Genomic DNA, 15,752 nt, shown 5'->3' with positions numbered 1-15,752 from the left:
GAAAAGATTTTCAGGGATTATATGGTATTTTAAAGGACTAATAAAAAGTATTTCAAAGAATTACAACATTTTTACAATATTTAACGAAAATTCCAACATTTTCAGAGATTTCATGAGATTTAAAGAGGTTTTATAAGATTTCATGTGATTGTAAAAGTTTACGGTGTTACAAATGATTTCAAAGGATTTCAATGAATTTTAAGAGTTTTTGAAATATTTGAAAAAAATCCTGGAATTTCAAAGAATTTTAAATGATTTCAAGAAATACCAAAGTATTTTCACGAATTTTCAATAAGCTCAGGGGATTTTAATTTGATTTCGGAGATTTGGAGGGATTTTAAGAAATTTCACAAATTAAGAAAAAGATTTTAAAAAATTCGAAAGATTTTAACCTGTTTTAAGATATTTAGAGCGGTTTCGATAATATCACGGGATTTCGAAGAATTTGAAGTGATTTCAGAAGATTCTCCAAAGTATATCCAAAGATTTTAGAGCATTTAGTAATTAAAAAGATTTGACGAGAAATCAAGAGATTTGATGTCATAAGATTTCAGAGAATTTAAAGAGAGTTCAACAAATTCCAAATTATATACACGATTTTTAGAGTATTTCGTGAAATTTGGAAAGATTAAACGGAATTTAAAAGTATTTCCGAATTTTTTATTTCTTTTCAAAGAGTTTAAGAGATTTCAAGAGATTTTGGAATATACCCGCGGATTAGAAAGGTTTCTATTAATTTTAAGAGGATTTCAAATGTATGAAGGGATCTCGTAATATTTTGAAGTAAATCATCGAATTTCAGGGATTTTAACCGATTTTTAGGAGATTTGAAATATTAAAAGCGATTTTAAGGGATTGAATTATTTCACGAAATTAAAAAGAATTTTTAGGGATTACCACAGTTTTAAGAGGAGTTCAAGGGATTTCCAGGGATCTCAATAGTTTTGTAGGGATTTCAAAAGATTTCACGGCATATCAAACGACTTAAAAAAAATTCTAAGTATTTTAAAGAATTTTAACGGATTCTAAAAGATTTGAAGCGGTTTCGATGATTTCACAAGACTTCAAAGAATTGAAAGAGATTTCAAAAGATTCAAATGTATAACCACGAATTTCAGAGGATTTTGTCAGATTTCAAAAGATTTATGGGGGTTTCAAAGGATTTTAAGGAATTTTGACATGATTTAAAAAATTGTAAGGAGTTGATCGAATTTTCAAAAATATTGACTTGATTTTAAAGATTTGCGAAGATTTGCAGGAATTCCACGATATTTAAAGAAAGAGGTAAAATCGTATTAGAATGAGACCTAATGCCATAAAGCTGGTAAGAAATGTCATAAGGACTGCTCTGAAAAAATTGTCGGATAGGAATGAATTCAAACCTAATACACATATTTTGAACCTTTTCGAAGTTTATATATCTGATCCAATATTAGGCATGTTTTCAATCTAAAACTCACAGCTTAATTCTTTTCAAACCGATTGAATCCAAATGAATCCGAGCTCGGCTACTTTCAGATTGCACGCATGGAGTGAGAAGAATACAAATTTAGAAACGGATTAAGCTTAGTATTGGTGAACGGATTGAAAAGGATAAAAAGCTTTTCTTCGGATTTATTCCAATTGCATCAGATAAATATTTAGGAATGATTCGGATTAGTTCAGAATTAATTTATGTCTGAAACTTTCATCAGGGCGGACAGAATGGCATAACAGCGAGGCAAAATGCAAATAGGAATGGGAATAATGGTTTAAATAGGGGCACAAAACAAGTTCATTATGGGATAGGAATGGGATAGGAATGGGACAAAATAAAATTACAATGTAAAAAAGGGCTAATGACATACAGAAGAAGGGGGCATAATGGGATAAGGATGAGGAAATTATATGATAAAAGAGGAATCACAGAAAGATAAATGAATATCTAATAAATTTAAAAAAAAAGAAAGAAACATTGGGAAAGCACCAGGAGCGCTTGAAGATGCGAGGAAAACATTGTTAAAAAGAAAATAATCAGGAGTATGCTCTGTAGCACAAAAACGCTGTCAAGAAATAAATGCTGAAAGGGGGGAAAAGGAATAGAGAAATTACTATATAATTATAATATAAAGACCATTTTTTTCAGAGGAAGAGGTGTACTTTGAAGTAGAGTGCAACTTAAAAGAGAGTGGGAAAAATAAATGGAGGAAAGATTGGAGAAGATATTGGAGGTGAGTTAAGTTACAAGAGATCTGAAGAAGAGGTAAGCACAAGGGGATTTCTAAGGTATTTAGGGAAATGTTTTCAGAGAAGATTAGGTGGAGGTGGATAGCAAGATTTAGTTTAAGAAATTAAGTAAGCGCAGAGCTGTATTGGGCAACAAATGGACAAATAGAAACTGAATTTTAGGGGATAAGGATAAGTATAAGATGTAGCATATACAGTAGAAAAACTTAACATTCTTACACTTGGACGATTTTTTAACTCAAAAACTGTATTTGGATTCAAGTAAAATTTATCTGAGGTCAGCTGTAACCCGCCCCCACCACAACATCTGAGACTACCGAAAATAAATGTAGGAGTTTCTCAGGAGTGTAGTACATGTAAAATTTGGTGAGATGTAATAAATGTATGCCCGTGTTTGCATTTCATGCGACGGCATACGAAACCACATTCCACTTTAGATTATATCATATATATATATATAGAAAATAATTTAATTTTTAAATTTAGATATTGACTTTTTAAACTTAGAAATAATTTTGAAAAACCTAATTCATTTTCAATTTAATAAAAGATAAATTGCATGAAGTAACGATTTCAAGTTTTCTTTTTGGTGGTATTATACATCCGGGCAGTTCCTCAGTTTATATACAGAGTACACTTATACCGCTCTCGAGTATAAACGTATAAACGTACAGACGTACAGACGTACAGACGTACAGACGTACAGACGTACAGACATACTAAGGGGAAGGGGGCATGGTTTGTGCCTAAACGACCGGACACAAGTACGCCCCCTTCCTTTTTGCATCTCCCCCCTCCACTTTCTACGTCAGTACGCTTAAACTCAACCGTGTTATAAAAGTGCATGAACGTGCTTAAAGATTTCTGCTTAAAAAATATAAATCCGAGCTGTCATATTGAATGATCTCATACGAAAAATCAATCAATGGTAAATGTTCAAAAATATATTATTTTAGGCAATTTTAAGTTAGAAACAATAAAAATTGAACGATTAAAATTTTGTTGTACACCAAATATTTATTTTAAATTCGACGTTCAAATCTAATTCATACATCAAAATTTAACATTTTCACTTAAAAATTAAAATTTCGGTAGATTTCAAATGTCTTTAATTAAAAATTAAAATCTTTTTTGGTTAAAAATTGAATAACTTAGTTACTTTGTAACTTTATTCAGTTCAAAACTAAACTATTTGGATGAAATAATTTTTTTTTTAATTTCTTTTTTTGTAATTTGAAAATTCATTTATTTTGATATAAAAATAATTTGTTTGTTTGTTAAAAATGCACCTGCTTGTTGAAAAATTAATTTTTCTTGGTTCAGGATTGAACTATTTTGTTGGAAATTCGTATTTCTTCGTAGAATTCCATTGTTTTTTATTTAAAATGAAAATGTTTTTTAGTTGAAATATATGAATTTCCATTTTCAAAATCTTTTAATTTTTAATTGTTAAAGTCTTCTTTCATGTTAAGCTACGATCTTCACAAAAATAAGAGTCAAAACAAAACGTATTTTTAATTCTATTATAGGGTAAGGGGGGCAGCGCCAACCAGTGGGGCAAAGGTGATTTTCTTTATAGCATGGCTATTATTTAACAATTTTGGTTCTACTTTGCTTCAAATAAATCTATTTTATCAGAGAGATAGTGTTACTTACTAAAATATTGAAAATTGACGTTGCAAAAGAAAAATTATACAGAAACAGTTTTTACCATGAAAGAATGGAAGTTTCGCTGACAGAAATATAAAGTTTTTAACTTTATTGGCAATACTTACAGTATAAAAATTTAATATTTTGACAGATAAAACAATATCACACAATCAAATTATATTAATTAGACGTAATTCAAGTCCAAAATATAATAAATTTCATAAATAAGTGAGGCTTGGCCAGAGGGGCAGGCCCGACGAAAATAATATTTACAAGTGCTTAGGTGGAACACGTGTCACAAGTTTCGTCGATAAATGATCGGCAATGTAGAATAGCAACTTATCTTGTGGGCTACATGGAAGAAACTCTTAAATATTATTATTATTATTATCAATCCGGTCGGTATGCAGTTTTCTTGCATTGGTACAGTAGAAACATTGCGCAAAGTCCGTTTCTAGTAGAACGTCAACGAATAAGAGATTATATTACAGCTATCTCTATTTTTACTCAAAATAACTTATTCTTCTTGTTGGATATCTTGAAAGGTAATTTTTCCAGTACATAAAATACTACTTAATAAAATAATACTTGCCCCTCAGGTGAGGGGCAAAGATGACGGAATACAGCATGTTAAAAATAATTAAATTTCCAAATCATTATTTTTTTCATGTGATTAATACTTATAGCAATATGATATAAAATAATGTAAAACTCGAAATGAGAAAAAATAGATCAATTCAACATCTTATTACCTTTAAAATAATCATTGACTGTTAACTGGTTGGCGCTAACCCCCCCCCCCTTTCCTATTATATAATACGAAATTCTTGGACAATCAAAAATTTATTTTCATCTCCCGGTTCTTCCCGGTCAGAAAAAATTTCCGTTCATTTTCCAGTTTTTCCGGCCTGCGGCCACCCTTTTCTTACCGTGTATCACAACTCGTATAGAAAAATCATATGGCTCTGGCCTGGCCCAGATCAAACTATTTGGTTCCAGTCTTGACAATGACAAAATGTGCAACGTTTTTTTTTTGCTAGTCCCAGGCTAGACCGCAAGGTCAAGTGCTAGTATTTAATGTCAATTCGTCATTAGCTATAGGCGGGTCAGCTGCTTGCTGTAAATGTATTTATCTGATCTGCTAATTTCAAGGAAAACTTTGGAAGCTTATAGTAGCACTAGTACTGGGCCAGAGCAGGCCTTCCAAAATAGACGGTCTAGCTCTAGATAAGGCCAGACCTGGATTAGATCTGCCACCAGACTGCAATAAAATTTGTCGACACAGAGTAATAAATTTAATAATAAAGACTGTGAGTAGTAATATAAACGTATCAGCACATATAAATCATAATGATTATAGTTTTTCAGTACATAACTTCATTTCTCAGTAGAAATGGGGATTTGTCTTTTGTTTACAAAGGCTTTTTTAAAATAGCACCTATAATTTGGTGAATAATTTGGTTTCCTGGGAGATTTATCTGTGCATAGTTTGGCAAAGTTTCTTCGCAATTTTTCAACCATGCTTGAATGTTTGGGTATTTATCCAGTGGTCTAAAAGCCTGTAAAAAATTGGAATAAAATTGATTAAATATTTTTAAAAATCATTTATCACTTCTTCATACTTTAAAAATAAACAAAAAATAAATTTGTCAGTGTTTTTCCAATTGTAATGATACTTGGTGTTTTTGTTCAATATGTACGAGATATTTGAGCTTTAGCAAATATTCACAACGGCCCACCTGTGTGATCGCGTTAGTGTTTCGCGACGACTTGGATGAAACCTCATTTTCAAATGTATATCTACGAAGTAAGAAAAAAGGAAAAGGTATACGAGTTGCCCATCTAAGGATGATAAAAAAAACGTCGTATTCTTACGCGATCTGTAAAAAGCCGGTTTAAGAAGAATATCGCACGAATTTCTGTAAAGATATCGCTGCTTGAATTATCTTTACTCTCATATAATTTTTGAAAACTTTTTAACCAAGTTTATTATTAAGCTTAGATGATTATATAACAGATAAATATTGATTTTTGAAAGAGTAATTGGGTTTTCATCCATTTATTATCTGCATGAATTACAAAAAAGTACCATATTTTCAAGTGTGCAAATAAATATACTTTTTGGAACTGGAAGACATATAGGACTATACTTTTCTGACAGGTCATGATTTGATCTTTACAACCCTTGAGTACAGTCTCTTAATATTTATTTATTGCGAAGTTATGATTTTGTTAGCTAAATTTCCATTTTCTCAAGTTTTTGTTTATAGATAGATTATTATTTTGATCAAAGTTACATATTTAATTCTAAAAACAATTGGAACATGTGCTAAAAGCTCCGAGGAATACACATGCATTTTCTGAGATTTTTTAAAAGCTTTTAAGATAGAAAAAAAAATAACCGGACATGAAAACCCCACCCGTGTGACGAAAACTGCAAAACAAACCTGTGGGGCGAAGGGCTAAGAAAAATTAGTACTCACGGTAAGACTTGAGAGAGTGGAAACACAACTTATATCAGCCAAAGTGTACGAATCACCAACCATCCATTTTCGACCTTCGAGAAGATTTTCCAAAATCTCATAAGTGCTGTTCAAAAGTTCTATTTTGTCAGCAGTAACATTAGCCTCACCGTGAAGAAACATAGGTCTCTAAAAAGCATAAGGTCGTTTTTTTCGAAAGAATCGAGAAATAAGTATTAACTGGAATACAAAATTTGACGACTCTAATAATAAAAAAGAGACATATAAAAAATCATTTGTTTACTAAATGAAAAGTAAATTACCCCAATGGTTCTCAAAGTATTGAAAAGGTACCCAGTTTCAAAATGAAGAAACTGATCAATTTTCGCCCGAACTTGAGGATCCTTTGGGTACAAGGAATCACTTTTTCCATACTTAGTGACCAAGTAGCCCATGATAGCATGACTAAGGAAAATAAATAAAATAATTATATTTTTCGCCCTTGTATAGTAACACTGTAAAAAATGTCTATTGTGAACTTCTAATACAGTAATGGCAGCTTCTTACCAAAATCCAATGTAAATTTACAGCACATGATGCAACGTAATTTCACATTCGACCCTGGCGCCGGTCCATATTGGCGAACGCGCACAATTTTCAAGTGTAGAATACTTGTATTGCAATTTCAAAGAAAATTACAGAAATTTCCGTAACAGTAAACAAATATTGCAATTTTATTTTAAGAAACCTCGCTGGTAATTTTAATTGTAATTTTATACATTACATTTTGTACTTGAAAGTGTTGTAAAATCACAAATAATTTTAACAGTGTACCTATCAATATAATAATTATTTATTTGAGCATTTGAAATCACCTGTCCCAGAGCACAAATCCTTCATCGACTAAAGTTGGAATAGTGTGCTGAGGATTCAGCTAAAAATTAAGAAGAGAACAGTATTGTAATTATAGATTAACCAAAAATGCATTATGAAATTAGCATATAGGATTCTAAATGGGAAGGGTTCAGTTTTTGGAAATGAGGAAAATAACGCCTTGTTATTCACTTTTTATAAATCGAATTTTAGTCTCCACTTGAGGAATTTTCAACCACTTTGCATTGTGCCCGGAAGGTCCCCGGAGAATTGCAAAATAACAGTTTCATATCAAAATCAGGATAAAGATAGGATTTTTTTGCAATTATCTCAACATGAATTTTTTGTATTCCATGAGTAAAAAGTTTGCGAGTTAGTATTTTTGAACTAATTTTGAATTATTTAAACCATTATTATTATTTTTTAATTTTTAATTTGACTTGTCAATCAAGTTAATCTAGCATTTTGTCGGATTAATGGCACACTAAGCGAATATTGAGAATAATATTTATCGTCTCGGGAATTGTACAATTATTTAAACAATTTGTATCTGTTTAAATTCTTGTTTTTATGCAAAATCGTGAATTAGGTAAAACTTGAAAATTGTTTTATAAAATGAACTCTTAAATTCAAACTTAGCATTCATATATCGTATACTTGATTATACAACATGGTAAGTATAAAATATAAATGTTACAAAATAAAATTAGCATAATCAAATAATTTTCTTTGGGCCCTACATTTATATAATTACAAATATTATTTTCTATTTATTTGCAATTATTTTTTCAACTCTTGAAAAAAATATCATTACTATTCATTACTATTATTTCCGTATTATTATAATATTTCTCATTATGATTTCTAAAGTCATATTGCGGAAACCACTAGAAAAAGCACCTGATGATACTCTATCTCTGCGCTCTTGGGGAAAAGAGTTCATTTCATATTTATTAATAGTAATTTATCAGTTGATCATTTAATCAATTGAATGATTATTTTAAAAGATTTTTCATTAATTATACATCTACGTAATTAATTTGTACACATTTTCTTTTATTGTTAAAAACTAAAAATCTTTGTTTGCTCTGTGATGATCAGTTTATCTATTTTTGGGATTTTTAGTATAAAATAATACCATTTTTTTTAAACTAATCACTTTAATAATATTTTTTATGAATAACAGTAAACAATGTTAAAACAGGGGATTCATGATTCCCTTTTCTTTTGATTAATTTGATAGTGTGAAAAGTATTATTTAAATAATGCTTGATGGTGTTGGTTAAATTTGACTTTGCATTTTTTTTATAGGTGCAGCACTAACTCAATATACATTTTTTCTGAAGGATTTGCGAACGAGAGAAAGAAAACTTGTCGAATATCCGGGGGTTTGCGAGACCCTCGGATCAATAAAATGTTCAAAAATCAAAAAATTTGTTTTACTCACAATTCTAACATAGTAGAAGACTTCTTGAGATATTCCAGGCTTTCAAAGGACAGCGTATTGATGATGATGACCCTAAACTTTGCGAAATACCGTGCATGGCATGAAGTTGACAGACAGCCTGGTGTCTGATCACAAATACAGTTACAATATACACACAGGGTATGTCAATTCTGCCTGCATTTTTCTCCCTTTCGCAACGTATTTCGCAAAATTTAGGGTCACCATCATCAAGACGTGGCCATTGGAAAACCTGTTATATCTCGAGAATTCTTATATTATGTCAGAATTGTGAGTTATTTAAAACTAAAAACTTTTTTGGCTGAGAATAGCAAAAAATGTTTTTTTTTTCAATTCATAACTTCTCACCAATAAAGGCTAAAAGATTTTTTTTATTTACGCATAATTTTCTGCACTACAACTGTTTCTCAATAGGATTATTAAAGTAGATTTAACCACAAGCAATGTATTAAAAACAATAAATAAAAACGCGTGATTTTGCCTGAAAAAAGGCAAAGAGTGGTCAACTTTGGGAGGCCATAATTTGTGACATATTGGGGCTAGATTATTATTCTCTTTTCAGAATTACTCAAAATTGCATCTACTGTGATTAAAATTAGATTTTTTTCGTAAAATTAACAGCTTTCACAGTGCAGATACGAACATTTGCCCTCTTTTTTTAAAAAATCGCGTTTTTTTAAAATGCCATAACTGGCGCTTTTTATATAGAAATGTAGAAGGTTCTATTTTTTCAACTATCTCAGAATTTACCCTTTTTTAATTTTACCTTTACACTTTTTTCTCTAGAATGGGGCGAATCAATTTACGCAACACGATCTTTGGAATTTTTTTCAAAAATATTCCCAGGACGCCTCCCAGTAATTTCCAGAAAATTTGCCATTTTTATCAGGACCTCTTAATAAACCATTCTAGCAAAACAAAACAAAAAGCGTTTTGCCTACTTAATACGGCGAAAAGATCTTTTTTACACACGAGATGACTGGACTAATAATACAGTGAATAAGATTGAGTGGCAGTTTTGAAGCTGACCTTGAACCTAACTCCCCAGACAAAGGTCCACTCCGAATGTAAAAAAAAGCTCCTCTCACGCATTCCCGCTGCACCGCGTCAAATCTCGGAAGAACAATCTCTGGGGGCCCTATCTCTCGGGTTCACTGTAATTTCTTTTTGAATAATGGAATTAAATGGTTTATTAAACAATTATTTTTTACCTTAATAAATTCCGGCTTCATTGTTTCTTTCGCTTTAAGGTCTATTTCGCGAGTATCCAATTCAAGTCCCACAGCTGCAGCTGCTAGCAAAACACTTCGACATGGAGGACTAGCGTTTGTGGTATATAATATAGGACGAGGCATTTTTCTAAAAATAATTGTTTTAATTATGTTAATATACATAAATCATTCTGATAACTTCACCTGGATGAAAAAGTTATATATAATTTATATATAGTTGATAAGACAATGATATTTTTCATGTGTTTTATCAACTTTTCTCTGTAAAACCAATGAAAAATATGAGTGGTTTGTCCACCATATATGAACCATGTATCACTTTTGAACCTGGGAAGGTAAATTGTTCAATTTTTTTTTTTTAAATAAAAATTCTTTACAAAAGTTTGAGACACATTCTTGATAAGTAAAGTTATTTTACTTTTCTTTAATTTCTCAGAAAACAGTACACACTTATTAGTAACATAAAAACCAAGGTGGTCTAGCTTAGAATAATTCTTATAATAAATTCCAATGAAGTTATACAAAAAAGTATTGCTGAAAATAATTTCTTTAGGATTATTTTGAAAATCCATACAAGGGAATATATTTACGTCTATTAGTACTTTCAATTCTGCGTATAGTATTAAAGAAGACCCTCTGATAGACTACACACACGGTTAGTGAGAATGAAATAAAAGAATACTTGGGATACACGAACAATGTTAGCATTCATGAAATTATCTACATATTGCGTGATAAACTGTAAACCTTGCATCAAATTAATTTCGTATCAAGCTGAGCAAAGATGATTTTACTGAAAAATATCGTTTCATAAATTACTGATTAAAAATGAGATGTAAAAATATATAAAATTTATGGTTGAACGTTGGAAAAGGTCAAATTAAAAATTTGTTTTAAAAAAGTTTTATAAAGGGCATGTCATAGTTTATCTCTTTACCAATTATTACATAGTAAATATTATTAAATATTTTTGGAAATGGTTTTCAAAATATATAGGGGAGGGAACGTATGTCTTGCCTATGGACGTGGCTAGCGTATGGGATGTCGGGAGGGGGGGGCGGAGTATTATCATAAATGCCGACTGCGACGATTTAATGTAAAAAAATATCTCATCTGTGGATAGAGATTTTAGGCTGGAATTTAGCTGAAAAAAAGCTTCTCGATTCACCGGTTTCATCTTAAAAGTTGAACTGCCAATAAAAATTATAATTTTTATTGGCTGAATCAAAAGCGTCGGCATAATTACGATTTTAATGAGTTTCAATACTGGAAAACTCGTATATAAAATAATATAATAATATATAATACAAGAATACGTTTTCATGAGTTTAGGAAGAAAAATTGTTTAAGCAAATAAAAATTGTTCATGAATGACCAAATATGATAAGCAACAAGTTTGACTCTCAGTATTCTTCATTTTTTTAATAATTTCTGCCGATAGATAAAAACTGTTCACAATTTGAATGAAGAACGCAATTTTTCAGACAAATGATGATTGTTGGAACAATTGAAAATTATTTGAAAATACAATTATATATTTTCATGATTTTGGGAACAGAAAATTGTTTAAGAAATTACTATACACAGGCTAGACACGCTGGGTCTTACATACATGGCGCACTTGATTGATACGCGAAGTTCACAGCAGCATGGAAGCAGCCACTGGACAAGGGGCATTTTCATATTTCATGTTTCCTGCCTTTAAAGTTTCATTCGGATCGGCGATTCGATCAAGTCCGTGCATCTTCGGATCAAGTTTCTCATAGTTCCATAGATGCGTTCGAAACTTCAAATGGATACAAGTGTAAAAAACTACAGATTATGTTGTGTAACAATTACAAATAATAAAAGTGTTTCATTAATAATGACGTGAGACTTGTGGACTGAGAAGTAAACGTCAATTTTCTTCTATGCCAATAACATTATGAAATGACTGCTGAGTGACAAATACTATAAATTGGTAATAATATTATGGGCTTTTAGTGGGCGAAGAGTTAATTGTGTTTAACGCTTATTTGCGGGATAAAAAGGATATGTTATGAATAGACAGGATTTGTTTTGAATAAAGTGAATAAAATATTACATGCAAAAATTTTTAATTGACATTACCTACAATTACTTAAAGCGATTTCGGTAAAAAGGTGAATTCCACCATAACCTCGAAATAATGACAGATCGGCCAGGCATGTTTATTAAATTTTGGATTCATTATTCTTTGCCAAAGAAATGTTTTGTGGTTTTGTATGTTTATTACTGACAGTGCGGCAGTAATAATTTAAACAATAATTACTTATTAATAATTAAACAATCATTACTTATTAATAACTTTAATAATAAACACATTATTTCTGAATTTAATAACTGATTTCCATTGTTTTTTTTTTCACAGATCGATTATAGATAAATTCACATCAGGAAATGCCGATGGATTTGGTGCATTTTAGCTGGTTCATTTAAATGAACATTATTGGAAAATCGTTATCTCTAGACCTTATCCCAAGACTGGGGACTGATCAGCCTAAAATTAATTCTGTAGCATTCAAAGATATCGAAGCAATTTAACTTGCCTGAATTTTAATAAATCAATTATTTAGGAATTTTTTTCGTATTTTAGAAAATGTTTTCTCTGGAACTCATCGGAAAATTGAATTTGATCAACCATTAAAATAAATTAGAGACTCGTTGGTGATAGGATTGTATTAAAAATTTATCTAGACAAGATAATTTAGCCCAGAATCGTTATTCCATTTCTTTTAAATTATTCTATTTTCGAAATTGGTATCACTAGATTTGATTTCCAAACTGGCATTTTATCAGCCTTTAAAATTCATTCTAATTTATTCTTATAATATAGTTGTATCAAAAGGATATCTCGAGGTAATTTAACTTGCCTGAATTTTAATTTATCAATTATTTAGAAATTTTTTTATATTTTAGAAAATGGTTTCCCTGGACTTGATCTCAAAATTTGGTTTAATCAATCATTAAAATAAATTAGAGACTCATTGGTGATAGGATTGTTTAAAAAATTTATCTAGACAAGATAATTTAGCATATAATTGTTATTCCATTTTTACTTAGAAAATATTCTATTTTCGAAAGCGTTATCTCTGGATCTGCTTTCCAAATTGGCATTTGATCAGCCTTTAAAATTCATTCTAATTCATTTTTATGATATGGGTGTATCAAAAAGATATCTCAAGGAAATTTAACTCGCCTGAATTTTAATTGATCAATTATTTAGGAATTTTTTTGTATTTTACAACGTGTTTTCTCTGGCTGAGTAGGTTTGTATTACACTAAAAGATTTTTATTTTCTGACACGGTACCAGTAATGTATGAATTTAATATTGAGACCTGATAAAATAGATAATTATAGCAAAATTTCTGAAAAAATTGAAATAAAAATTTTGGCCCAAAATCTCGTTTCTGCATTAATTTTTGCTACACTCCTATTATCAACGACTCTCTAATTTATTTTAGTGGTTGATCAAACCAAATTTTGAAATGCGGTCCAGAGAAAACATTCTCTAAAATAAAAAAATCCCAAAAAACTTTATTAATTAAAATTCAGGCAAGTTAAATTGCTTCGCGATATCTTTTTGATACACCTATACCATCAGATTGAATTATAATTAATTTTAGGGGGTGATGAAATACCAGTTTGGAAATGACTGTTAAATTCTTATCAAGTAATTATTGTTTAAATTATTACTGCCGACAATGTCAGTAATAAAGATACAAAACCACAAAAAATTTCTTTAGTAAAGTATAATCAATCGAAAGTATAATAAACTTGCCGGGCCGATCTATCATTATTTCGAGGTTATGGTCGGATTCACCTTTTTACCGAAATCGCTGTAGGTAATTGTAGGTAATGTCAATTAAAAATTTTTGCATGTAATATTTTATTCACTTTATTCAAAACAAATCGTGTCGATTCATAACATACCTTTTTTATGTCGCAAATAAGCGTTAAACACAATTCATTCTTCGCCCACAAAAAGCGGACAATATTATTACCAATTTATAGTATTTGTCACTCAGTAGCCATTCCATAATGTTATTAGCACATAAGAAAATTGACATTAACTTCTCAGTCCACAAGTCTCACTTCATTTTTAATGAAACACTTTTATTTTTTGTGATTATTACATAACATAACCTATATTTTTTAACACTTGTATCCATTTGAAGTTTCGAACGCATCCATGGAAACTATGATAAACTTGATCCGAAGATGCACGCACTTGACCGAATGGCCGATCCGAATGCAACTTTAAAGGCGCGAAATATGAAAATGCCCATGTACAATGGCTTCTTCCCTGCTATTGTGCAATTCGGGTAGCATTCAAGTGCGCCATGTATACAAGCCTGTATGTTAAGAAAATTTTCCACTATTAGTCACATTTTATGATTTTTCATTATCAATCACATCAATCAAAAAATGTCGAAGATTTAAATTTTATTAAGTTTTCATCATTTTTTTTATTTAGAAGTTTAAACAATATAAACTATAAAAGCTGCAGTGAGCGGACAATTTTCATTATTCTTTTAAGCTAGAATTCAGCTTAAAATCTGTATCCACAGCCAAGATATTTATTATTTACATTTTGAACTCTAATAATTAAAATAATCATCAAATTAAAATAGAACAAATTTATATTTGTTAAATACTTATTACAGATTATTCATCAATTTTTTCAAATTTATGGTAAAATTTTTTGAACGTGCGGAGGAATTAAAAAGTCCACGCAGTGAAAGTTGAGGGTAATTTCTCCTGTTCTGTCACACAGTTGCTTCAAAATTTATATTTTGTTGTTCGATTTCACTGTTTTTCATTCGAAAAATAAAAATGTTATTCACAGAAGCGGAGGAGCTTTGAGGTGGAAAAGTTTTGATAAAAAAACATTGATTTTTTATCATTTATTACTAATTAAAATATATGACGGTTCTGAAAATACTTCAAAAATAATTTTAAATTGGAAAGCATTAAAAGAATTTCTAGATTTCTCAAGATTTGGAAACAAAAATTTAGAGCTTTTCAAGGTTCATTGATTCGTTTTTGAATTTAGAACACTGACGATGATAACGTGGATTTATATTTTTGGAATTGAATTTGAATCTTTGAACCCTATAATTTATAAAACTTAAAAATTCTAAAATTTTAGATTATCTCCATTTCATTTAAACTTGTTGAATGCCTCAATTTTCAGTTTGTTTTTTATTACTTGAAATGCAAAAATTCTCAGCCTTAGAGTTCGAAATTTTTATTTTATTTACTGTGGAAAATGTTTGCGAACTGAGAAATACATTTTTAATTGAAATAAATTAATTAAATTTTAGAAGAATTTGGTAATTAAATGAGCTTAGAAAATTATTGTTTTCAGAAAATAAATGGGTGATTAAACGAGTCTCTGAAAATGATTAATTTCACAAAACAGTCAATTTAACATCGTTCATCTGAATATATTTTCCGAGATTTTAATTTAAAAAGGACGTTGATTTACCGAGTTATATCTTTACATTTTCCCAGGATAGAAATAATAATTTTCTTCTATTTAAATCAAAAAGCTATGAATAAATTAGCATTTTTGGAAAATAAAACCTTGCAAAATACCGAGGGACACATTTACAATAAAATGCCGAATTTTAGAAACAAAGAAATATATTGGTATTAAAATCCAAATTCACTTCTCATTCTTTAACATATGTTGCCTGAAAATGTTTAAAAATTGACGATTTTATCTAAAATTACCGAAATTCCTTGTACGTTGCTTGAGTTTATTAATGAAATATCCTAGAATTGCCGAATTTCAAAAGTGTGTGTGGGGGGGGGGGGGG

The 15,752-nt window shown here is 30.0% G+C and overlaps 1 protein-coding gene across 2 annotated transcripts in view; it reads right to left on the bottom strand.

The window, feature by feature from the left end:
* Positions 1-4,880: 4,880 nt before the first annotated feature.
* LOC117176054 (glutathione S-transferase 1-1-like) overlaps positions 4,881-15,752 on the bottom strand; it is an 18,444-nt gene continuing 7,572 nt past the window's right edge. Inside the window, exons 1-6 of one of the 2 annotated variants that reach the window (XM_033366052.1) lie at positions 9,888-9,999; positions 9,706-9,830; positions 7,214-7,272; positions 6,662-6,803; positions 6,360-6,527; positions 4,881-5,435 (exon numbers count right to left, since the gene is read on the bottom strand). In XM_033366052.1, the coding sequence (XP_033221943.1) occupies positions 5,289-5,435; positions 6,360-6,527; positions 6,662-6,803; positions 7,214-7,272; positions 9,706-9,768 (579 nt within the window). In that variant the 5' untranslated portion in view covers positions 9,769-9,830; positions 9,888-9,999 and the 3' untranslated portion in view covers positions 4,881-5,288. Of the gene's footprint in view, positions 5,436-6,359; positions 6,528-6,661; positions 6,804-7,213; positions 7,273-9,705; positions 9,831-9,887; positions 10,036-15,752 lie in introns of those variants that run through there. The other variant, XM_033366050.1, reaches the window with a different exon arrangement.

This window comes from Belonocnema kinseyi, chromosome 7 (genome assembly GCF_010883055.1).
Source record: "Belonocnema kinseyi isolate 2016_QV_RU_SX_M_011 chromosome 7, B_treatae_v1, whole genome shotgun sequence".
In the NCBI taxonomy this organism is placed as follows: domain Eukaryota; kingdom Metazoa; phylum Arthropoda; class Insecta; order Hymenoptera; family Cynipidae; genus Belonocnema; species Belonocnema kinseyi.
The sequence above is the reverse complement of the archived record's forward strand: the minus strand, read 5'-3'. Positions and strand labels throughout refer to the sequence as shown.